A 24,526-nucleotide genomic window follows, 5' to 3' on the forward strand; every position below is an offset into this window, starting at 1 on the left:
GATCTTTCTTTCTAAATTATATATTAAATATTTTAAAAATTTTTTCTAAAAATAGATTTTATCGATCGTATATTTCATATGAAGAATTGAAGGTGTGAAAAAAAAAATTAGGTTTTATGAACTCACGCTTCTTTTTTTTTATTTATATTCATTTATATAAAATAGAAGATTAGTACTTGCATTGAATATTCTATATGTATCACGAAATAGAATTTGATTTTAAACAGGATCATACAAATTATACAAACTATAGATTCGTATAAATAGTATGGTACGTTAAAATGTCAGGTACGCATCTTTGTCTAAAAATATTATATATTATAACATTATATAATCCAAGGTGGACATCGTAATATCTGTAACAAAATTACGAACGTCGAGAGAATTGAAATAAATTACACTTTTTAAGCGAAAATGTACATAACTAATGTTAGATATTATATCAGTTTTGATAAAATTTAAACGTTCATTCCATCGATATATCTTGCGTTTTTTTATTTAAATTGGATTTTCCCTTTCTAAATATCTTGCATATAAACTCGATACTCCATGTAACGAACATGGTGGATATAATTAACGTCATCACGTGTATACAAATTGCATAACTTTTACTGGCATCTCTGATGTATCCTGTAAAGGAAAAAGAAAAAATTATTATTCGATAATTTAACATGATTCTTATTATTATATTAAACCTACCGATCAACGGACTCAATATTATTACGAATAAACCTTTAAACACCATGAACATTCCAAAGGCACTCGGCAATTTGCTCAAGGAACAATATTCGGATACGGTGAGATTTAAATTCACCAAAGTTGCGCCCCGTAAAAATCCTATTATCACGAATGTCACTATCAAAAATGTTCCTTTCGATTGCGCTACCATGACTGGAAACCAAAACGGAAATATCAGAAGAAATCAAGAGAGAATAAATAAAAGATGATTTCTCACGAACGTACTCGATCGTCCAATTCCAACCAGTATGGAAAACGTCCAGAACACGATCCTCTTTTTCAATCTTAATTTATCGAATATAGTTGGGAGTGTGAGTCGGGCAAGAATGTCGGTGAACGCAGTTATCGATAAACAGGAAGCGATCTCGGCTTTGCTCATTCCTATCGACCATCAAGTTCCTTCAAAAGGTTCCAAAAAATTCTAAAAATTGAGGCACACGGTGGAACGAAACTCGAGAAAAAACGCGGCAAACGAAATCCACTCAACAAAGTTCGTTCGATCGAAGTTTCTTTCAAGGGCAAGTTTGTTGTTGTTTTTCTCCTTCTTCTTCTTAAGTTTTATGGCACGATCGATCTTTGTCGCACGTTTATCGCGTTTTCTCGAGTTTCGTTCCACCGCGTGCCGTAGCTAGGATATTGCTAGGCTAGTCACATCCTTCGCTACGCTACTAATATTTATATTTCGTTTCTTTCTACTGGATTACTTACCTATGCTGGCCAGAAAAAACGGCGTCATCAGTTTGAAGTTGGACTCGGCTACATAATATAAGCTCAGACCGACGACGATGTTTAAATAGACGCTATCCTTGAATAAATCCAGATCGAAAGTCTCCTTTATTTTTCGTAACAACTCGTTTTCTTTCCCGTGTTGCTTTATCTCCTCGTACGTCGCGGTATTGTTTTCGCAATCATTCGTACCGTACTCGACCTTTTTCGTCGTTTCAGCGTCATTTAACCGTAGCAACGTATCATTCTCTGAGGAATTATTTACGGGCTGTAGAAGGAATTTTTTTCAACTATTTGAAAAAAACCTTATCACGTTTTCACGCGAGATAATCAAAAAAGAAGAAAAAAAAAAGAAAAAGCGAAGTTAAAGAAACGAGAAACGTAAATACGATCTAAAAGATCTTACCTTCTCAACGGGTTTTGAACTTTCGACTCGAAGCGGACGTAATAAACAAGCACCAACTGCGGAATGCAATGCCCATCCTCCAACGATTAACATCGTGCCACGAAACCCGTAAGCATCCAAAAGAAGATGTATCAACTACAAGAGGAGGAAGAAATCATCGATATAACATAATTTTGCATAACTTATCTGTTCACCTATTCTGAAATCATTCTGGAACAAAAGATAATATAGGTTTATATTCGCAACAGGAACTAATTCATCGGGAAGTAGAATTAGAGAGATTATTAAACTGGCTCGATCGATAATTGGCAATTTTATTTTCTTTATCTATAAAAATTATCTATTCATATATTTTACCTGAGGCACTACCATCATGGCCAATGTTGTGCCTGCCATAGAAAATCCTACGGCTTGTCCTCTCTTTTTGTCAAAAAATGTGTTCAATGCCACGAAAGATGCCGCGATCGCCAATCCAGTTCCTAATCCTAATACGTGCATTAATTTTATTTATTTAACAATGAATAACAATGAATAATCAGTATGTTTTAAAATTAACAAAAATATTGATTCTAGAATATTGAGAAAGGATGTGATTACATAAGTCGAGAATACGAAAAATATTTCAAAACATGAATCACATCGGATATTTAAATTAGATACGAATGAACTATCGATAAGAATACTTTTGCATGTAAAAATAAGTAAAAAGCTTAAGTCATTCAAGTCATCATTTTTCTTTTTGAGAAAATCGAAATTAAGTATGAGCAACAAAAGAATAATTCGTCCTATACTTTTTTTCGTATCTAATAGGCAATTATATTTTCTTATTTTTTTTATTCTCTTCCTATCCTGTATGTACAAATGTTAGAACAGTTGCTCGTAAAAAATTTGTCCCAAAGTTGCTTATCACCTACCTACCTCCCAAAATACTGTAAGTGCAAACGATATGAATCATGCTATTTGACCTCGATGTCAATATCAGCCCGCTACAACTTAAAAGAGATCCAAAGAAAGATACTTGTCGATAAGAGTACTTCTTCAATAAAGGTCCTACCAAAAGGCCTAAATCGGTGATAAAATAAATTAATATTAATATAATTCCAAATGAATCAATATATATATATTGTTCGTTAAATTTATTATTTTCTTTACAATACCGGAAAAATTGACGATGGCGTCGAGAATGCTCATTATCAAAGAGGCTTTCATTGAATCTATATCGAGCTCCAAGAAGAGATCGTGAAAAAGAAGACCAAACGAGGGATCCAAGGATCTTAAAGAGAGCTGGAAAAGTTTATAAAATTTACGCGTATTTCGATGCATCGATATACGAGTTGTATAAAAATTAAAAAAAAAAAAATACAAGTTCATAGATAGCAACGATAATCGAGATATCAAAATTGGCAGATAACAAAGGATAGACGTCAGAGCGTGGAAATTGTATGAAATGTAAATTTCCTTCGTTTAAATATACAACAACTCGCGATAAATGATCATTTTCACAAAGTCGTGAGAAACAAAGAATCGAACAATCGTCTCGATCCTTTCGAATATCAAGATTATAAAAAAAAAAAAAAAAAAAATCAGGACGAAGAATTAAAAGCGAAACTTGTTAACTCACCGAGATAAGGCTGCTTCCGAAACACACGAACCACCCCCAACCGCCATCGATCCCCTTCCTTTTCGCTTTTTCGCGATTCATCGTGTTCCGATTTTGTTTTTCTTCCTCCTCCTCGTGCGTAACGAGCTCGTCGGGCGTAACGAATTCGACGAGAGTGGCGCGCAAAAGTTGAGCGGCACCGCGTTGATTATTCCATATCTCGATCGATTATGTCGCCGCCTCTTCCTTCCATTCACCGTTCGCTCAACGTAATCCGCGGTGTATATCGACACCGGCGCGTCACTTTTCTTCGCCTCGATCGAGCACTGGCGACGAGTCACCTGTGGCGCGCGCGCACACGCACGTCCGATCAGTCGATCGGGCTCGCCCCTCTTCGTCCCACGGAAAAATACTCGTCGCGTCGTCCTTTTCTTTGGCACGTTTTGTACAAAAAAAAAAACTTTGCAACATGAAATATTTACCATTGGAATTGTACGCGCCACTCGTTATATTGTTTCAAGGAAGGAAGGAGGGAAGTAAAAAGCAAGCTGTCATTAGATATTATCGAGATATTCTCCTAGGAGGAGAAGGGAGAAACATTTTTTTTTTTTTTTTTCCCCCAAGTGCAAGGAGTTCGATAACGATGAATGAATATTATTATATTCGCGCGTGTGTTTTATTATTTTTAATAATAATAAATGTGTCGTTTTTGCAATCAAAAGATCGTCTAAATTCATTTTCGCTATGTTGTAGCTATATACCATAATGCGATTAATCGGTTCCACATTTAATCAACCAAAATACAAATAATGACACGCTCGTGTCTCGTGCCGGTGCAGTGATTAATTGTACATCGATAATGATCGATTGAAAGGAAAAAAAAAAAAAAAAAAGAAAAAAAACGTTTATCGATATATTCAAAGTTTCTCGTTCGTATCATCGCTTCTTCAACTTTTTTTTCAAATCAACTTTTATCACTTTATGTAACTTTTTAACGCTCGATAGGACACGTACGCACGTAGATACGCGAGTAAACAATTTAAATGGAAAATTATCCGAGAATGTGGAAAATATTTAAGACAAAATTGTGTAACTTTGTCTTTATTGTCGTCGAAGCGATCGTTGCAATTATAATTATAGCTCAATTATAACGCCGAGTTGAGACTATTTGCATATTTGAAAACGAGAAACGGCGCCTTCGTTTTTCTTCTTTTTTCTTTCTTGAACGAGTTATAACATTTTTTTTTACGGAATCGAAACGTTACCACGTATATTTGTTTCTTCTTTCTGTTGGCTCGAATATTTTAACCCGGAATGCCATCTAGCAGTATCTAGAGTAGATGGTAAATCGAGAATAAAAACGATACAGTTTTTCGAGAACATAAGGACATCGTTAAACTATTTTGTCAGAGATACAATATTCCTTCAATGACACGTAACCGCAAGAAATCGATCGCGAAAGATAAAACGTGAACGCGGGGGAAGATTTCAATCGTTTCTCAATCGATTCGTAGAATTTTTTTTTTTTTTTTTTTTGGTTAACTTCGAACCTTCGAAGAGGAACGCCTCGATTCGTTTGGAGTTGAAAAAAAAAGAGAAAAAAAAAAAGGAAAAAAAAATACTTGACGTTAACTCGATGGATCAATAATTCGTTTCAAGGAATCTTTAAAAAAAAACTTGTTGACTCGAGCCAATACGTTAGGCAATCTTACGTTAAAAACTTGCTTCATTGAAAATTGATCGAGCAATCTTCTATATAATATTACACACACATACATATATACACACACAAACAAACAAAAAGAAATCTTACGATGACAAACGTCCTTTCGATGACCATACTCGGGTCTCGCGAGTATGTACACTGGTCGATACACTCGCTATCATCGCTATCTTCCTCCGCACAATTTCATCGAACATAACGCGATAATAATCATAATCGATAAAGATAATCTCGTTCGTTCGAAAAGGATTCCTCGCGCAATCTTCAACGTTCCCCTCTTGAGAGAGAAAACACGAAACTATCGAAATGATTCGAACAGTAAAAGCTAAAATTATTATTTTTTTTTTTTTTAGAAAACAATACTGCTTTTTAATATAATTTGTTAGTTTCATTCAAAAGTGTATGTAATTATAAAAATATGATTGAATGTACAAAAAAAAAAATTAACATTAATTATAGTATAGAAGAAAAAAGAAAATGCAGTGATAGATGTATAAAAAATATATAAATATACGAATATGTGTGATATTGTGACCTTAAGTAGCCGTGTGGCGGACTAGCAAAAAAAGTTGTGGCAGGCAATTAACTCAGAAAGCTACAAACATATGATAAACTGGACGTTGAGAATTGGAAATTGTATTCCGAAGAGACGGATGTTAAGAAAAAGATACTTATTGAAAAAAGAAGTTATATATTATAAATTATCTGATAGATACGAGCCAGGTATGAGCTTGAACAGTAAAAATTTAACAAAATAACGATAAAAACTGAATATTATAAAATGAAAGAAGCACTGTAAAAAGACACACTGCATACCGATCGCTCAAATATTAGGAAAGGAATTGCCAATTAAAGTTAGGAATATTATTATTAACAATAAATAGCGAGGAGGATAGATAGCTTAATCCATAAATATTAATGGCTAGATTAAAGAATGAGCGAGTATGATGATATAGCAAGTATATATTATGAGTGACTGTAAAATAAATTTTAATATAGTTTAATAAAAAAAAAAAAATAGAAAATTTCTACTTTTCATACGTTCTACCGTTATCGCGTGGAACGATGTGGAACGTATAAAAAATCATTGACGAATTGCACGAATTTTCAATACGAAATAATTTATTCAACTTTAAATTTAATTTATAAAAGGAAAAAAAAAACTTACCGATAATTTATAACTATTTAAATTAAAAATAGATGTGAGAGATGTCGAGATGTTATATCCATTAATAAAATTGAAATTTAAATGCTTCTTAATAAATTTACGGAATATTTCTTGACTATTGTAATCAATTGATCATTTTGTTTAATTCGTAAACGTTTAAAAAAAGGATATAAAATTTTAATATATATTTATTCACGCATTAAACAATTATTCTTTATACATTTGAAAATGAATTTTGCCCATCTAATCTATCATTTGAATCACTGTGTCGACATTGCGCGCGTCCTTTTTCCGTTTTGTTTATCTCGTCCAAAGAGGAGAAGGATCGTTCGAAGAGGAAAGAAAGCGCGAAACGGAGGAGACTACGCTATCTCGTTACTTCGTTGGTTTCGTTTGTTCGACGCAATCTGTGGTGTCGCACCGTTCGCTTCCGTCTCGCCTGGCACGAGAGAGATTCCAGTCCAATTCAGATTTTTCGTCGTTTAAACGTCACGCTTCTATACCGAATATTATTTATATTATGTCAGGTGTCGCGAAGATTTATCTCGTAGCCAAACTTTGTGCAAGTGGCAGAGTGAGAAAACGATTTTCGCGAAGAATGTACGAAAGTTGTGAATTGATCGAAGTTGTCGTGGCGGGTCTCGTTTCACCGTTCGTTTTCTTCCATTTTTGAGAGAAATTCAAAATATTCGAATCCATTAAACGGAGGGAACAAGGATGGATTATTGTTGATCGTTCTTCCATTCTCTTCGATCCTGTTTTCTATAATATATATTTCGAATCTCTTTCTTCTGTGAAAGGTAAGGAAGAAATTTTTTTTTTAAAAAGAATTTTAATAAATCAAAATCGTTTTATGAAAATGATCAACCATCATTGATTGCCTTCGGCTGTTAGAGTACGTGATGAGAATTATACAAAATAAAATAAATAAAATAGCGTCATAGCGAAAGATAAGCAAGATGCTCGGTCTTGATCTTCGAGGGAAAATAGAGAATCAAGAATAAGGTACGAAACGTTTGGTTTTGTAATTGTTTCGCGTCTAATTTTCAGGAATGTACGTAGTAAAATTATATACAGGTATTGGTTTAACATAGTTCACAAAATTAAATATTTCAAAAGTAAATTGCATTATCATCTTCAATATTGACATTGTTGGTATTATCAGTGCTACTCTAATTTCTCTCCATTGTAACCGACAAGTCGAGTCCACGATTCGAAACAACAGGTTGAACAACAGGTACGTTAATTAATAGAATTATTAATTTATAGAAAATATATAGGAAATAGTGTCTATTTGATTCTAAATGGAAATAAACGCACGATTAATTAACACACGAGAGAGTCGCCAAGAATATTTTTTGCTAATGGTTTCAATTACTTGCGGTGTGTGTACACAAACCGCTGCGGTTTGCAAAGTAAATTTATTTTTTTCCATCGCAAAATATACTTTGATCGGTGCTTCCTTTTCTATATTTCTCTTTTTCAACAACCCATTCGCCCAAAACCTAGATCTTTTAATTGAGATTTAAATTTTCTCGAATATAATTTCGAGAATATCACGTTTCAAAACATTCACATTTCACAAACAAACCGATCGATAACGATGATTTGCGTATTTTAAAAATAAGAATATTTTCTTATCTTTAAAATTAATTATCTCACTTTTAAATAAATTATTCTCAAAAAAAAAAAAAAAAAAGAAAAGTAACTTTGTTGCTAAATGAAACACCATATCTAGGAAGATGATACATCGTTGTTGTTGTTATTTCGTTGTTATCATCTCGCCGTGATAATCATCATTGTCATCATTGCAAAATTTCATTTACAATCTGATTTCTCTATCTCCTCTTCTTCTCCTCGGATGATTTTCTAATTCCTACGATAGCCATATTTCATTCTCATTAAGGATAGGTGCTTAGCACGTTGACATTGTGTACATAGATAAGAAAGTCTTCGAATTGGTTTCTACCCTGTTCCTGCTCAGTTAAAAACTATCCGACCACGCTCCCACATATCCGTGTCTATTTATTCATTATTCTATTATTCATCATTCTCAACCTTCTTTTCTTTTCGATACTACTGTACAGGAAGATTTTTTCTCAACCGGTAAGATCCTCGTTCGTTCACTTCAAAAACTCGTTCGTTCGACGTCCTCTTACTTTTTCTCGATCGGTAACACAGTCGTTCGTTTCCTTTAAAAATTCGTTCATTCGATTGTTCTACTTTTTCGCTTCGAACGTTTAAATAAGAATCTTGTTGAGAGAAAGAAAGAGAGAGAGAGATGAATCGAAGGAATATCGAGAACATATTATTAATATATATATTATTATTATTATATTATTATTATTATTAAATATTTCTTGGTTTTAGAGGGTCGAGGATAAAAATATGACGGTGACTAAAACGAATGGGAAAACGGCGATAGAGACGAGACTTTTCAACGAGGATGAGAAGGAGGTTCGAAATAATAGCACGTTGTTATCTAACGGAAAGGAGAGAGAGGAGGAGGATGAAGACGAGATCACGTTGGAAGATTTGGCTCCCGATGGTGGTTGGGGATGGATGGTCGCCATAGCCATGATACTGATCTTTGTTAGTATTCATTTTTTTTCTTTTTCTTTTTTTAAAATTGCACGTAACGAACGAAAGGAAGAAAACTGATACAAGAAAGTATTCGATCGTTTGATCTTATCTAACGAGATGTGTTGTACACATCCTTTCGATTAATTTCGAAACGAAAAAATATTTGGAAGATAGTAGATTTATTTTTTTCTCCAGATTACGACGTTCGGGCCAACTTCGTCGTTTGGGATAATATTCGGCGATTTTCTGGAAGAAACTGGCCAAGCTGGAACCGCGATGACACTTTTCAATTCCGTTTTCATGGTCACATTCTCTATCGCCGGTAAGTGCATAAATAACGATGCAATCCTTCTTTTTTTTTTTCTTCCTTTTTATTTATCAACAAAACGAAACCGTTGTAATAAAGTAATGTAAATATCTTCCATTGCATCCATGCTTTTGCCATTGAAAAACAAATCGTCATGAAGTAAGGTAATTTTGATCGCATGATACGATCTTAATACGTTTATTTGATATACGAACGTGTTCGTTCCGAAGGCGCCAGGAAGCGGAATCATATCTTCGCGCACAAATAAAGCGTTCCTTTAATTTACAACGTATGCACATTCAATGTCACTTCCTCGATGATATTTACGATGTAATGATAATACTGAAACTGAAATTTCCTGATAAAAAAGGAAAAATTAATTCAAAAATTAATTCTTGCCCTCGCCTCTAAATTTTAATTAAATCTCGAGAGAAATTTGGATGCTATTTATTTATTCCAGTTTACTTGCTCTTACGAATTATGTTTTCCAACGAGAGACACAATCATAGACGTACATATTCATCGTTGGAAATATTATATACTGATAAGCGTCCATCCACCGGCAGTTATGTAAATCTTATCCGAATGAATGTTAGATAAGAAGATTTTAATTTTAAACGAAACAAAGTTCTACGTTCTAATTGTAGATTAATTCAATTATCAAAGTGAATCATGCCAAAGTTCTCAACGTACATTCAAAATTCACTTGCCTTTCCTCTCTAAGACAATTTCCAATTTCCTCTCCCTCCTATAAAATGTTTACCACGATCAGAAATGCTTTTCACGTATAATCGTCGTTGCAAATTTTCAAGGAGAATTTTTATCAATTTGCTCAGGTTTGATGACCAACACGCTGCTCAAGAGGTATTCCATGAGGCCGGTGGGGGTGGTCGGTGCGATGCTGTTCTCGTTTCCAAACGTGTGCCTAGCGTTCGTGCGGAACGTGTACGAGATGGCCTTGATAAATTTCCTGCAAGGATTAGGGCTCGGCCTGATTTTCACCATTTGCAACACGAATTTCAACGCGTACTTCGTGAAGAGGAGGGCGCCGGTACGAGGAGGAGGAGGAGGAGGGGAGGGGCCTGCGCGTACAAACGGGCGAAACTCGTATCCCCCTAATTTTTCATTTTTCCTTTTAGATTTCAAAATTCTTGTTCCTCGTTGTTGCAGGTGATGAGCGCGGCCCAAGTGATCGTAGGCCTCGGTGGAATCGCGTATCCCATATGCATCGAGAAAATGATGAGGATGTACGGGTTTCGAGGTAAGCGGAAAAACGTATGAAAATTATTATTCGAGATAAACGCGATGTTCGTGTTATGCGTATTGTGCGATTTGTGTGGAGGGACCGCGTTGATGACGGGCGCCATGAGCTTGAACTCCATCGTCGGGATGACGATGATGCATCCCGTTGAATGGCACGCAAGGAAACCGGAAGACGTCCGGGCGGAGAAGAGGCGGGCGAAAGAGGAGTGGAAATTGCGCGGCGTGATACCGGATCGTCGTTACAGCGACTTCACAACAGCTCCTGTAAAAACGAGATGCAGCAGTTTAACGAGCCTCAAGGACGAGAGTGTGAAACAGGTTCCACTTTTGATCGAAACGTTGAAAGTAAGTTTTGTACGTGTCGTCGTTGCCTCGTACGAATTCGTTGCTCTCGGGAGAAATATCGAGAAGGACGTGTTTACGCGAGGGGAAAATAACAACGGGTATACGATAAATCGTCTCGTGCGGCGATATAGGCGGTTAATTATCGATCGAGCAACTTTGGTCGACAGATGTCGCTTTTTTACGGGGAAAAAGAAGGAAAAAAATCTGTCATCGTTCCGCATTTTTCCAAATAAGATTTTTAATTTTTCGATGTCTGATCGAGTGATGAATGTGTTGATCAAGATACACTCGATAACAAAATTTTTGAAAATGAAAGAAGTTTAAAGAATATAACGCGCCTCGGAACGAGAAGAAAGATCGAAAATGGAAAGTTTAAATCGACGGAGCGGTATCCCTAACGGCGAGCAAACCTCTCTACACGTACGACGCGAAGGACAGCCGAAGTAGTGGGGGAGCGCAGTGGTTCTCAAGCAGAGTTGGACATTAAGTTGAAAAAGTAATTAGTTTCGAGTAAAGTTGCTTTAAGTAATTTACTTATTAAAATGCTCGAATAACAGTGAAATTGAAATCGTTATACGAGTTATTCTTTTTTTCATGCACGTGTGCATGGAAATTCGTATGCTCACCGTTTAAAAAGAAGAATATTTGTCTTATTCTTTGACTCGAAGAAATATACGTATGTTTTATTTATTATTAAATTTATTTTTTTTTTTTTGTTATAAATACAGACGCCAGCGAAAAGGGTAGCCTCGATATCCGAGATCGAAGACAGAATTTACAATCGAATGAAATCTAAATCGATGCGTGAATTGTTAACGCAACGATTGTCCGCGTTTTCCTCGTCAAGTTTGGTGAATTTGGTGACGGGGATCGGAAGTCTAGGGGACACTAGACAGCATCACACGGACGGGACGAAAGTGAGGAAAATAGAGAAGGGAGTGCAAGTTTCGATGGAAGAGAAAAAGGATATCGGTAAAGGTTCTCTACAGTACGTGAAATTATTTTTCAACGTTCTCTCTCTCTCTCTCTCTCTCTCTCTCTCTCTCTCTCTCTCTCTCTCTCTCTCTCTCTCTCTCTCTATTGTTTAGAATGTAAAAAAAAAAAAAAAAAAAAAACCTATATGTAAAAACAATATATTTTCGTCGTGATTATTCGCTTAAAATGAAAAAAAAAAAAAAAAAAAAAAATCAAATTTCCACGGAAGGTGAGGAAGATGGTGAATAAAAAAAAATATATATTTTCAACAATGCAGAGAAATCTGGGAAGAACTTCTGGATGTCTCGCTTTTAAAGAATTGCGGTTTCATAAACATTTGTATGGGGATCAGTTTCGTGTTGTCGAGCGACTTCATATTTTCTTACCTTTTGCCACTGATGATGACCAACAGTGGTTACACGAAAAGTCAAGCGGCCTTGGCAATTACCGTCTGTGCAACCGCGGAATTAGTATCCAAGATTTTGCTCGCAATTTTCACTTTGTTGGTAAAAGTCAAAGCGAAATATATATTCTTCGTCGCTATGATTGGCATGGCGTTCGCAAAAATTGGTTAGTAAATTACACGTACTGTAAACGTAAAAAAAAAAAAAAAAAAAAAAAAAGAAAATTCCATCAACAAATCATTCTTCTCTCTACAATTCAGATCCATCGAAAGATTTTTTATCGTTGCGAGAGAAGAAACAAATCATTGATTTTCGTCTAAAATTTCTATTATAAAATTAAAATTTTAATTGTATCGTAAAACTTAATATATATATATTAATTTATTTTTCAGGTTACTTAATGTACAATGAAACGTTGGTCGGCATGTTTGTGATGATAACGATTATAGGAATGGTCAGATCATGGTTGTTGGTCCCTCAACCTTTAGTTATCATAGAGGACGTTTGTATAAATAAATTCGCCTCGGCGTACGGTATTGCCGGGGCTATTAACGGAATGGTTTCTATAGTATGCGGCCCGATCGTTGGTGAGTAAAAATCCAAATGGTGATTTCCGTTTAAATAAACCGACGACAACAATAATGCACGAGAAACGAGAAACATGCACGAGTGTAATAAAACAAAAATTTATTATATATATTTGAAAGAGGGTAAGGAGAAGGAAGAATTTTAAAATGGTACTTCTCTTTCAGGATTCATGAAGGATTGGACCAACAGTTTCGTTGTTTGCCAGCTCGCCCTTATTCTAATGAACGTCCTGTTCGTTATCCCGTGGGCAGTACAATTCTTCTCGGTTGATTTACTAAAGAGAAGGAAGGAACGAGCGGATAATAAAATTGCCGCCCAAACTTCCGCTCCCTTTTCTACGGATTGAAAGAAGGAGAGAGAAAGACATTGTTGTGCTCTTTGTATATATATATATATACACACAAATGCACGCATTTGCTACTACTTAAAAAAAAAAAAAAAAGTAGAAACTCTTTTGTACAAAAGACGAGAAATTACTTTATTATTTATAAAAATATATATATATATACTTTGTAAAATTATTTTGCATCGAACGTGCGTAAATTAAATAACTTTTCTCTCAAACAATGCAAATTTGTGTTGCGAGTACAATATAAAATAAAATTGGCAACACCCTCCTCTTTTGTTTCGTAGCTCGATTTTTATTTTCATTTATATTTATAATGCCAACCTTCGATCACAATTTTTCCCTTCTCTCCCATACATCCTTCTTTCGAACCTTCGAAAACATCTTTCGCGTGCATTTGTGACGCATGATCTCGATATAAAAAAAAAAAGAAAAAAAAAAGGTGTTGGTTAGTAATTCAAATCGTATAGATTATCAATCTCGATTGATGAAATTGCTGATCGAAAATTATTTATTCGCTTAATTGTAGCTTAAAAATAATATTTTTTATTCCGGGGAAAACTTCATGTCGCATCTCGATCGATCGAGACATCATGTTCGAAAGAAGAAATGACACGGCTCGAAATTAACCTCGAATTAATTAACGTCGTTATATCATCGATATAACCTTATTTTTTTTTTTCTTTCTTCGTTTCGGGAGGGAAACGATACACAAAAGTAAATATGGGAGATCCAGCTAAAGGGAAAACGTTGTTCATAAGAATGTGCTCGATGTGTCATACCGTTGGTAAAAATGACAAACACAGGGTAGGTCCGAATCTTTTTGGAATATTTGGCAAAACGTGTGGAAGTACGTATATATAACATATCCTTTTGTTTCCCTTTTCTTTTCTTTTCTTTTTTTTTTTTTTTTTTTTCATTTTTATTTAATTTCCTTTGTACTTTCGAGCGAGAAAAATAAATAAATTATACGAAAACGAATACGGAGTATCTTTACCGATTGTCGGTTCTAGCCTCGGCCGGATTCAGTTACACCGACGCGATGAAGAACAAAAACGTCGTGTGGAACGAGGCCACGTTGGATGAATATTTACGTTTACCGAAAAATTTTATCCCCGGCACGAGGATGGTGTTCGCCGGTATTAAAAAAGCTGACGAGCGTAAGGACGTGATCGCTTATTTAGCAACGTTGAAGTGAACATTTTTGTAAAATTGTCTTATATCTTGTTGTGATATAACCTGTACAGTAGTGTGTTCCGAAACAACGTGTATAATTAATAGCAGTTGCAAAGTGAATAATAAATCGAGAAAATTTTAAAATCTACTCTTTAACGCGTATATTTTTATATTATTTTAACATATTGTTCCAACTTTGTTCGAAAAATCATGAAGCTGGATCAACGCGTTAATAAATACTTTATATAATTAAATTATAATTAAATTACACTTTATATAATTAAAATTGGCCCTGTTTCGAGGAATATACCAAAGTTGTTAAACGAAGTGATTATTTATCAACCGCGTACGATTACAAGAATTCGAAAAAAATAAAATTCTCCTTTAATCATCACGACGATGAAATTTACGGAAGATGGATAGATTGCACAAAGTTAATCATCTTACATTTGTCTGGCAATTCAATTTAATTAATTTCATCGTTATCATTTTGATCCTTTTTCTTTTTCTCGAAATAATTTTTTATATTTTTATCTCGATGTGCATAATCTCGAAGAAAATTTCTGCAAGGGGATAGGAACCCTGAAATACGTGCGATATTTTTATTATAATTTTTTAAAATTCTATTTTTATTCCGTTGAAAATATTTTTCGTACTCTGATTTAAAATCCTTTTTTCGATCCTTTTTTTCGAAATAATTTTTTATGCCTCGATGCATAAAATAATCTCGATGAATTTCAAGAAAATTTCTGCAGGGGAGTTTTGAAATTTTTAAAATTTTATTTTTATTATTGTTAAAATTTTCTATTACTTTTTCTTTTTCTCGAAATAATATCTCGATGAATTTCAAAGAAATTTCTACAAGAGGATGAGATCCGTGCGATATTTTTATTAAAATTTTTAAAATTCTATTTTTATTCCGTTGCAAATATTTTTCGTACCATAATTTTAAAATCTTCTCTTTTCTCGAAATAATTTTTTATACCTCGATGCGCATAATTTCCGATGAATTTCAAGAAAATTTCTGCAAGAAGTGTCCTGAAATATTTTTATTCACGTTGTTAAATGTGTTTTTCCAATCGTATCAAAATTCAATAAGATACAAATATACCTTCGTGCAATAATACACTTGGACGGTTACAAAAAAAAAAAAAAAAAAAAAAAACGATAACCGGTGGATCGTTAATGTGGAAAGCGAGAGCACTTGCGGAAATGACGTAGCAGCAACGCTTCACCCACCCCCTACGTGGAACGTGTCCGGAAATCGAGGATAACGGAAAAAAAAAAAAAAAAAGAGAAAGAGAGGGTTGAACGGACGGAGAAAATGAGAAGGAGAACTCGCCCTCGTCGAGTGGTTTAGGTTAGGTAGCGGGACCAATTTCACGAAAATTACGAAATTATCGATGTGTGGACGTGAAATCGACCACCCCTTTTATTATTGCTACCGGTTTTGCGCACACTTCCTGCGCCAGCCAACCAGACGCAGCCACGCATCGAAGTATAATAAATAAAATTAGTTTCCGAATTATCGAGCCCGATCGATCCATTTCTGGGAATGGAACCGTTACAGAGTGGTGGATAAACCGTGAGTAAACGAGTTGTATAAATAATAAAATGTATTTTAAATATTTCGTAAAAAAAATTGTTACAGCGGATACAAATCGAAAGAAAAATGTGGCTGCCGTTTGGGAATGGGAATTTGTCGCGTGTTGTATTGTATAATAATTTAATAATATACGTAGCGAATTGAAAAATGTCTGTAATCGCTGAGGATTAGAAGAAACTTTCTGCTTTATGTTAAAAAAAAAAAAAAAAAATCTTGCCTTCGAAAGCTGATTCATCAATTTACATATATATATATGTATATATATATATTATCATACTTGAAATTCCAAAAATTGGAATTTCAATTTTTCCTCAATTGACCTTTCTTTCGAGACAGTTCACAATTGTAATTACAAATCAAGGCACTTGTATTTACAAAACAATATTTCTGTAATCGTGTCGCGGAATAATTTAAGATTGGAAACCTCCTCCCCTCTCCTTCTATACAACTGGACGAACGTGTATTGTGCGTTTTACAATTAAATAGGGAGAACTAATTGTTACATCGTAATTAACTTATGTTCTCGTTATACAATTAAATTAATAGAAATAATCAAGTACTTCAGGCTTATGAAAAAATTTACAAATCTCCATTCTTCTCATCTCGAGGATAGAATTACGCTTAACTTATATAATCGTGTATTTTTTGATTCAAATAAAACTTGTTTCTTGCTTCTTCAAATTGAGAATAAGAAAAAATTGTACAATAATTCTCGTTTGAATTTTTCATTTTTTTTTTTTCTTAATGCATACCGAGACCGAGACTTATACAATAATTAATTAATTAATCAATTAATTAAATAATATCGTGGGAATAATATTTTCCTTCGTTGGCACGCAAAAATTATTCTTTTCCATTTCAATTTTTGAAATGGAAAAAGCGTATTGCCTTACGTGATTCTTAACATTATAATGGACGACATTGTACGATATAAATAGTAAAAATGTTTCTTAAATAGTCGTTAAAAAGTATAAAGTAGAAAAAATAGTTTCATCGGTTTAACACAATTCATTTCGAATCTTACTTACTTAAGGCACTTTCCTATGTACATATTTCTTTGATTTATCAATATTATCTTCTATCGATTTTAATCTAATACCGATAATACCAAGATCGATTGTTACATCCTGAAACTATATCACTTTCTTTTTTTTTTTTTTTCTTTTTTTTTAGAGAGAAATTTATTGCTTGCTTAATTTCAAGTTTTTTTTTAAATTTTAACAAGAATCTTGAATTTTTTAGAATTATAAACACCGCCTCTGGTTCGTTTGATTATATTTCTTGAAATTCTAACGTAACAACAAGTACTCCTCCTATACGAATAACATGGATAACATTGGATAAAATTAATTCGTCAACCGTTTATATTTTAACATACGTACAAAATTACTCGTTCGTAAATATGTTAAAATCTTATTAAACAGCGACTTGGTGCTTGAAATCGATCAAAATTTTTAATGTCGATTTAAATCGAATCGTTGCCAAGGCGGAATTCTCCTCTCAAATGATATTTAATCGAAGACAGCTTCGCGTGTATACAATTTTTAATTTTATACTCACATCCACATTTAAGACTTAAAAAAACGTTAGACGTAAGAAGGTCTTGCTTCTCTGTGAGAAAGTCGCATTTTTAAGGCACAATTGTAAAAAATTTTGCAATCGAATTACATTCTATAGTATCCGTGGAGCAAGTGTAAAAACCGAAGGCAGTGCCATCTTGTGTGAAAGTACTTTGCGCGGTAAGTACTGATTGTCCGTTAACCTCAAACTGCCACTTGAGAAATTTCGTTCCGAAACGACTCTTCGTTCCGCGGTATCCGAGTTTCCGCGACGAATCTGCAACAAAAAACACAGGAGAAACGTAAATTCGACGACGATATTTATCCCTCCGTTCGAACCCCTCGAAATTCTCCTCCGTGTGATTTATTTCGGATAAACATTATTTCCGCGTATTCTATCCCCGAGGAATTCTTCCGAGGGAAGGAAGAGAATTTCTGTATGACCCACCTGGCCATTGTACCTCATCCACCATCGATCAGGGAAGATCCTTATTTACCTGGATCAGTAAGAATTAAGCGCGGAAACGGACCCACCGATCTTACAGACATCCCGGACATATAACCTCAAAGATCGTGGGAAAAGAATATATATATATATGGTAAGTATACGTAAAATCACGAAAGTTTTTGTACCATTCGACGACAATTCAATTTGATTTCTTTCATTCAGAATTTACGGTTTTGAGATTTCAAGAAAAGTGGTTTTTATACGTTGAAATGGTAATTTCCTGCTGGCAAATTGTACATGTATAATAAACAAAGAAATATGTGATGGTAGTATATTGTACGATGATGTATAAATTTATGCAAAATATGTAATAAGCTTATCGGGACAAATTTTTAGTAAAAATTAATTTAATTAATAACGTTTCTTTTTTATTTGAAAGTTTCACGAGCTTGCATCTCACGAAATTAAATAAATTCAATTATGAGCGTAAAGAGGTAGTCCTTGGAACGTATGGCTTCTAGATAAAACGAAAAATACGAGAAAAGCGTGGTTCTGTAAGGACATTCGTTTATCGTTTATCAGAGCGTGACTGGAAATCGCTTTTAAGAGCAACATTTTAAAACGTTGAACCACCAAGAGAAACTGGTCTTCGGATGATAAAGCGTCTGGAATTTTTCTTTTATTTTATCAGGCACTAAATTTTATCCGTGTGTGTGTCGCACAGAATCTGGAAATCGACGATTCGAGGAGATGCTCGATATATTTCAAACCTAATTAAAGTATCTATTTCGTTTATTTCACATTTCTATAAAAATGTATTTTCTAAACGATCCAAATCTATTTTCGAAAGTAAAGAACACATGCTCGACTTGCATGTATTATATATGTATTAGAGTCATAAAGATAATTTGCAAAAAAAAAAAAAAAACTGGGATTTTATTTTTGGCGGAAAAGGTTTTTTAATCTTTTAAAACAGTATAATCGGTTTGAAACCGTCGCCGATACGAGCGCCGTCGCATTGTCATGCTGGTAATGTTTATTGATAAGATACACAACATGCGGGTTACCAGCATGACAGACCTTTAAATTCTTTTGTTCCTCGCGAACCAAGTCGAAGGAGAAGAACAGCGGACCTGCATGAACCTTGCAACCATTTCGTTTTACGACGCAGTTTAATTTCTTTTAAAGGAGAAAAGGGGAGGAGGAGGAGAAGGAGAAGGAAAAAACACGAGCATCTTTCGCGCGGAGTTGAAGCAAAAAAAGAAAACAGTTTCGTCATTTTAGACCGAATTCGTCGAGCTCACGCTTATCTTTGTAAACACGCGAAAGGAATAAAAATTGAAACGAGAAGCGACGCGTAACGCATAAAAATTAATTAACCGCGTCATTGTCCAACGGTGAAACTTAATCGTGTATATTTTTACTTACGGTGTGAAAAATTGAACACGTTCTGCGATTTCGCTACACTTTCCACCGAGTACATTTGTAACCACGATGTAAACGTAATCACGCGTAGTGTGTCACGCGTCTCGAAGAATAATTATCTCGATTTAACAAGCGGGGTTTAAGATGCTACTTTTTTTTTACCTTTAGAAATTACATCGAACCTGCTACTTTTCTCGCCGTAGAAGAAAAATAACAATGTCAAAGCAGGCAGTTTCGTCCAGTGCACGGAGGAAAAGCACCAACGCTCGTTTTCGAAACATTCTAAAATATTCTACATCCGTGAAAATCGCACTCCGCGCGCACTTTGCGTAAAACGCGCGTGTATCGGGCCTTAAGGGCCGTTTCCAGGGACCGAAAGAAGGTCGATGGGCTGGCGTGGAACGGGACGAACGATATCAACGTGACCAACGGGAGCCAAGGAAGGAATTTATTAAATTAATTTGCCGCGGCGACGCATCTCGTAAATTTCGTAGATGACCTCACTTTATAATTGTCGAGAATTACTCGGCCGCTCTCGTTCATGTTCGGAGCTCGCGTGCGACAGACCTTTTTACTCCCCTCTGAGGGGAGTTTCGCGCGTTTTATCTGCCACTTTCTTCGAGCAGAGGAATTACACCGCGCGGGGCGCGGTATTCGGGAATTTCTCGTCGCTTCGCCTCCCCCCTCCCTCCCTCCCTCCCCCGGTTCTCGCTTCGAGGATCGTAAAAACGAGAAAAAAAAAGGAGGGTGGGGGGCGGAAGGGGATCGCTCGGTTCGCCAGAAGCGAAACATCGTTTTAATTTGTGTGATTGACGCACGCGGGAGAATTCGTTTTAAGGCCAAGGTAATTGAACGGGGCGAGCAAGGAAAAAAAGTGGGAGGGAGGGGGGGGGGAGGCAAGAAGGCAAACACGGTTAATGGTTCGTTTTAAAAGGTGAACCGTATCGAAAAGGCTACGATCAGGGGGAGGAGGGAGGGAGGGAGGGGGGCCGAAATGAATTGAAAATTAAATTGCGTGCAATTTTGTGAAAGTTAACGCGTTGCTGTTTTGCCGAAACTTGCGAAAATTTCGAAAAGATCCTCGAGATACGATAACGAAAGAATGTGTCGAAAACACGATCGATCATTATCTTGGTTGGATGACGTGTAGGTGATTTTGCAAGTTGAAAAGGAAAAATCGAAGAAAACGAGATGCGAGCACGCACAAATGTATTATTTGACATATGGTAGTCGTTCCAGAGAAGCTTCTTAATAATCCAAGTGCCATTACCCATATGGCTTTGAAATTCGAGTGTTTCCACTCTTTAACTCAAGTTCGATCCAACCTTATATTTGAGACCACTTTTAGCCTCTTATGTATAATGGATAATAAAAGGAGAGAATGAGGAAATCGAACGAAAAATTTTCTATCTATCTATCGTCCCGAATTCGGATTTTACTTTTTAAGTCGTTTCCTGTATTCTCTTCCCTTGTACACGACAACTGTTTCCTTGCCGCCCATATGTTAAAAATACGAAAAACTTATGTCGCCTTATGGCCGTGTCCCGAGTGCCGATACGTGCACGTGTATCAAACATAATATCTTACTTACTACTGTATGGCACGTGGGTTACGAATGTTTCCAAGGAAATCATGATTTCTATTTATAACTCGACGACTGCGCGCGCCCAACCGATCTTTTCTTTTTCTTCTTTTTGTTTTTTCTTCTCTCGATTTCTGCATCGCGTCTTCGTCGACCTCTACTCCGTTCCAAGGGCGAAAATATCGTTGAAAAAGTTGTAAGTTTTCACGTCCGTTTTTTTTTTCTTTTTTTTTTTTTTTTTTTTGCGATAATTAATACCTTCTTTATTTCCACCGTTCATCCGTAATTCTGAATCAAAAACGTGTAATAGATATAACGTTCTAACGAGACGTTACGTAACGAAAATAAGATCTCCCGAACAGCTCGAAAGCTGAGAAAATAAAACACGTAGGTTTAGCCCGAGGGAGGCGAGCATATGCGTGATCAAGGCAAAGAGAAACGGATCAATGTCAAGCAATTGGAAACCACGAAGATTGGGAAAGGTCTGGTCGGGAGATATTTCGAGGAGGATACCTAACATATGGCGAAAATGGTGAACCACTTCCGTTTGTGGGTGAGCACTTTTATACGGCGGCACGAGAGAGAGAGAGAGAGAGAGAGAGAGAGCTGATGTGAATTTAAAATTTCCCCAACACGCGCCTCTTCAACGGTGCGCTTGACAGTTTCTTCCTTATCACCGGTGTATAAGCACACTTCAGTATAATCTTATCGCGAGATAAATATTTCAAGTTAAGCGGTAATGGCTTCTTTTCCAAATCGATGAAAATAATTCGTAACGCGCGACTCACTGAGGGCAGGTTTTAAGTCGACGAAAATTAGAGAGAGAATTCGCGGCACACGCTTTGCAAAGTGGTTACACGCGAACGCGTGAAGTAAGTTTATTTTCGTGGAGCACGTGTTCGAAAGGAAATGCCGTACACGAGTTTCCACTTGGCGACGCTTCCTCCTGGTGTAATTGTCACGTGCCCGATCAACGAGCCCCGTCGGTTCAAACCACTTAAAGCACTCCAACCGAGCACTTCTCTTGCCCGGCCCAACGTTGCTTTTTTACGAACGTGAAACTGTATCGCGCGACTGTTCCATCGTCGTTTATTGCCTCGTTGCTCGATCACACACGTGTAACTTCCCCTCTCCTCCTCCTCTCCCCCGATCTCGATAACGTGTCATTTCGTCACTCGCTATCCTTCGACATCGTGAGAAAGTAAAGTAAGTTTTTGTAACCACCATTTTTGTTTCCTTCCTTTCTTCGTATGTTTTAACTCAACAACTCGAGACGATTATGTCCGACGAATTTCTTATATAATCGATTCACACATGAAATTAACGTATAAAATTTTTAATATTTTATGTGTCTTTTTACGTTTTAAAGAAAGAAAATTTGTTAGATTAATTTCTACATATTGTTGTTTCGCGTTTATATATTTTATAAAGCAATTGGCAAGATGCATTCTCAAGACGGGTATCACGCGGTAAAATGTCTTTCTTATTTCGTCTTATAATCTTTCTAAATTCTTGTTCACGTAACGTGCTCTCACATTCACTATTATTCTTATTTTTTCGCCTCTTCATTTCTATCTTTATCACTCGAAAACTTTGAAAATAATATTCCTATTGATAGTCAAACTAATGCAGTCCGATCTAATTTAAAGATAAGGAAATCTACTTGACGTTATATTATTCCACACTTGATAAGATTATACGTAAAGAAGTTAGGAAGTTGATATTCTAAAAAAAATCAATCGTAAATAAATATTGTCGTGGTTCGAATCCAAATGTTGCCTGACAGTCCACCGTTCGAAGGGTTAAAATTCGAGGGAAGAGTTTTTATAATAATAAAAAAGAAAAAAGAAAAGAAAAGAACGCACAAACCTTTTTATTAGACGTGCGTGAGCCGTTGCGTGTGTTGTTGATGTACTAGCCTGCCCTGCTCCTGTTCCCACCAGCTGACGACGTCCATGAATTCACCGGATTCGGTGATCTCCTGCTTATAATACAGAGCCCCGGAAAAGGTTTCCGGGCTTGCCGCGTAAACGGTGGCTGCGCCCTCTTCGCTGTCTCCGCCGCCGCTGTACGGCGACAGAATTTGAGGCTCGAGATTCTCTTCGTTTTGTCCGTAATATTCGGACGGTGGAGACGCTACCGAATTGGGGGAGAGGCGGGAGAAAGTTTGCGCGTTGGACGACAGTGTCCTCGGTTCCAGATTCTCCTCGTCGCCTATCGAGGACGCGTAGTAATCGTGAGGCGATGGGACTGCGGTCCGATTCGGCGATAATCTGCAAAATTATTCGGGTAACCGATGGTAAAGTAGAGTAAAAATAACGATCGATACAAAGTGGAGAAATAAAGAATTGGAAAGAAAAGGAACTTACTTGGTGTTTTTTCGTTTCCCAGCCTCCTCCTCCTCCTCCAATTGTTCACCGTCCTCGTCCTCGGCGGCCAGGACGTCATCCTCGAGGGCGAGCCTCTCCCCAGAACCGTTGTGACTGGACGAAACGACGCTACTGGTGGGCGATGGAACGCACTGCGTCGCGGCAACCGAGCTCGAATCGTATTCGACACCGTCAGCCTCGGCGAGCAACCTTTGAAGTCCCCTAATGTACTCTACGGCCATTCGTAAGGTTTCTACTTTCGACAATTTCTTGCCCCTGTCCCCGTATCCCGCGGCGATGTGGCTCGGAATGTGTTGTCTCAATGTGGCGAATCCGTTGTTCACTTGTTTCACCCGATTCCGTTCGCGCGCGTTCCTCCGAGCGACGGCAACAGGCGGTGGTTGTCCATTCTTCCCGTGTTTTTTCAATCTGGATGGGTCGTAAGGCGGCAGCACCGTCGCCGAATTCGCGTTCGCGTTGTTGTTGTTGTTGGTGTTGTTGTTGTTATTCTTCGGCACTATCAGATGCGATTGATTCCCGATTATATTGCTCTCGTTGTCCTGCAGAGTTCGCAGCAGCATCAATTGTTCTTGATCGTTCCCGTTTATTTGCACTCTGTTACAGAATACCGTGACACCCATGGCAGTCATCGTGATCCGGTGTTCCGTTTTAACGGCCGAGCAGGAAAGCGTGGTACGCTGAATGGAACGATGATACGGTGTGCGGTGTGAACGAAACGATCGTTGGCGAAATCCAACGTTCTCATCGGTCTTTCTTTCTCGCAAAGGAACGCGCAAAAGTCGTTCAGCGTGAAATTTCAACGAGAGCTACGAGATATTCTCTTTTAAAAAATAACAGGTTTCGATTGTGTCGATGCGCAGAACGAGTTTGTGTCGTGAGAATAGCGAAGTGGACGAGTAGCTTATCGACTCTAATGCCTTTCGAGGACGAGTCTAATTGATAGACTTTATAAATAAAACTCGCTCTCCCTTCGAAAGACAAAGATGATTATCAGAGACAGACGGTTAGACGACTGTTCGATTTGATGTTTGTAACTGGGTCAGAATATCTCGCGAGGATGTCGAGTATCATCGATGCTTTATTATTATAAGTAATTATCTCGTTTCTTCTTCTCGTTTAGAAAAATATCATTTCGGCACAAAGTTAAAACTCGTGTTGAATTTTTAAA

General features: G+C 36.4%; 4 protein-coding genes and 2 long non-coding RNA genes across 10 annotated transcripts; 4 read left to right on the forward strand and 2 right to left on the reverse strand.

Annotated features, from left to right (window-relative positions):
• Positions 1-112: 112 nt before the first annotated feature.
• Positions 113-3,798, reverse strand: LOC100865069 (monocarboxylate transporter 12). 2 transcript variants are annotated; one of them, XM_086916356.1, is made up of 9 exons: positions 3,492-3,798; positions 3,028-3,154; positions 2,789-2,932; positions 2,228-2,355; positions 1,871-2,005; positions 1,447-1,732; positions 964-1,119; positions 700-891; positions 113-630 (listed from the first exon to the last, which is right to left on the reverse strand). In XM_086916356.1, exons 1-9 carry the CDS (start codon positions 3,570-3,572, stop codon positions 467-469), a joined length of 1,413 nt encoding a protein of 470 aa, XP_086772482.1. In that variant the 5' UTR covers positions 3,573-3,798; the 3' UTR covers positions 113-466. The 2 variants fall into 2 exon arrangements, with proteins under 2 accessions (XP_086772482.1, XP_086772483.1); XM_086916357.1 differs by lacking the exon at positions 2,789-2,932 and having other exon boundaries at positions 3,492-3,758.
• Positions 3,799-6,727: 2,929 nt separating this feature from the next.
• Positions 6,728-13,458, forward strand: LOC100865192 (uncharacterized). Of its 4 annotated transcripts, XM_086916546.1 has the most exons (11): positions 7,349-7,366; positions 7,562-7,598; positions 8,732-8,953; positions 9,140-9,266; positions 10,088-10,302; positions 10,422-10,512; positions 10,594-10,859; positions 11,588-11,847; positions 12,112-12,404; positions 12,631-12,825; positions 12,991-13,458. In XM_086916546.1, the coding sequence occupies exons 3-11, from the start codon at positions 8,750-8,752 to the stop codon at positions 13,170-13,172; spliced, it is 1,833 nt and encodes a 610-aa protein (XP_086772672.1). In that variant the 5' UTR covers positions 7,349-7,366; positions 7,562-7,598; positions 8,732-8,749; the 3' UTR covers positions 13,173-13,458. The 4 variants fall into 4 exon arrangements, with proteins under 4 accessions (XP_086772671.1, XP_086772672.1, XP_086772673.1 ...); XM_086916545.1 differs by lacking the exons at positions 7,349-7,366; positions 7,562-7,598 and adding an exon at positions 6,728-7,161; XM_086916544.1 differs by lacking the exons at positions 7,349-7,366; positions 7,562-7,598 and adding an exon at positions 8,350-8,467.
• An 11-nt stretch (positions 13,459-13,469) lies between these two features.
• Positions 13,470-14,496, forward strand: LOC116414215 (cytochrome c, testis-specific). The gene is made up of 2 exons (XM_086916548.1): positions 13,470-14,022; positions 14,186-14,496. Exons 1-2 carry the CDS (start codon positions 13,896-13,898, stop codon positions 14,368-14,370), a joined length of 312 nt encoding a protein of 103 aa, XP_086772674.1. The 5' UTR covers positions 13,470-13,895; the 3' UTR covers positions 14,371-14,496.
• Positions 14,497-15,507: 1,011 nt separating this feature from the next.
• Positions 15,508-16,663, forward strand: LOC147656141 (uncharacterized). Its single transcript, XR_015294947.1, has 2 exons — positions 15,508-15,933; positions 16,000-16,663. It is a non-coding gene; the product is annotated as an uncharacterized LOC147656141 (long non-coding RNA).
• Positions 16,664-17,125: 462 nt separating this feature from the next.
• On the forward strand, positions 17,126-18,376 carry LOC147656142 (uncharacterized). The gene is made up of 2 exons (XR_015294946.1): positions 17,126-18,112; positions 18,184-18,376. It is a non-coding gene; the product is annotated as an uncharacterized LOC147656142 (long non-coding RNA).
• LOC100872290 (uncharacterized) lies at positions 17,447-24,163 on the reverse strand. Its single transcript, XM_003692856.4, has 3 exons — positions 23,338-24,163; positions 22,838-23,241; positions 17,447-17,790 (listed from the first exon to the last, which is right to left on the reverse strand). The coding sequence occupies exons 1-2, from the start codon at positions 23,985-23,987 to the stop codon at positions 22,845-22,847; spliced, it is 1,047 nt and encodes a 348-aa protein (XP_003692904.2). The 5' UTR covers positions 23,988-24,163; the 3' UTR covers positions 17,447-17,790; positions 22,838-22,844.
• Positions 24,164-24,526: the final 363 nt, after the last annotated feature.

This window comes from Apis florea, unplaced genomic scaffold (genome assembly GCF_048593485.1).
Source record: "Apis florea isolate Af1SG1 unplaced genomic scaffold, ASM4859348v1 contig_3802_pilon, whole genome shotgun sequence".
Taxonomy (NCBI): Eukaryota; Metazoa; Arthropoda; class Insecta; order Hymenoptera; family Apidae; genus Apis; species Apis florea.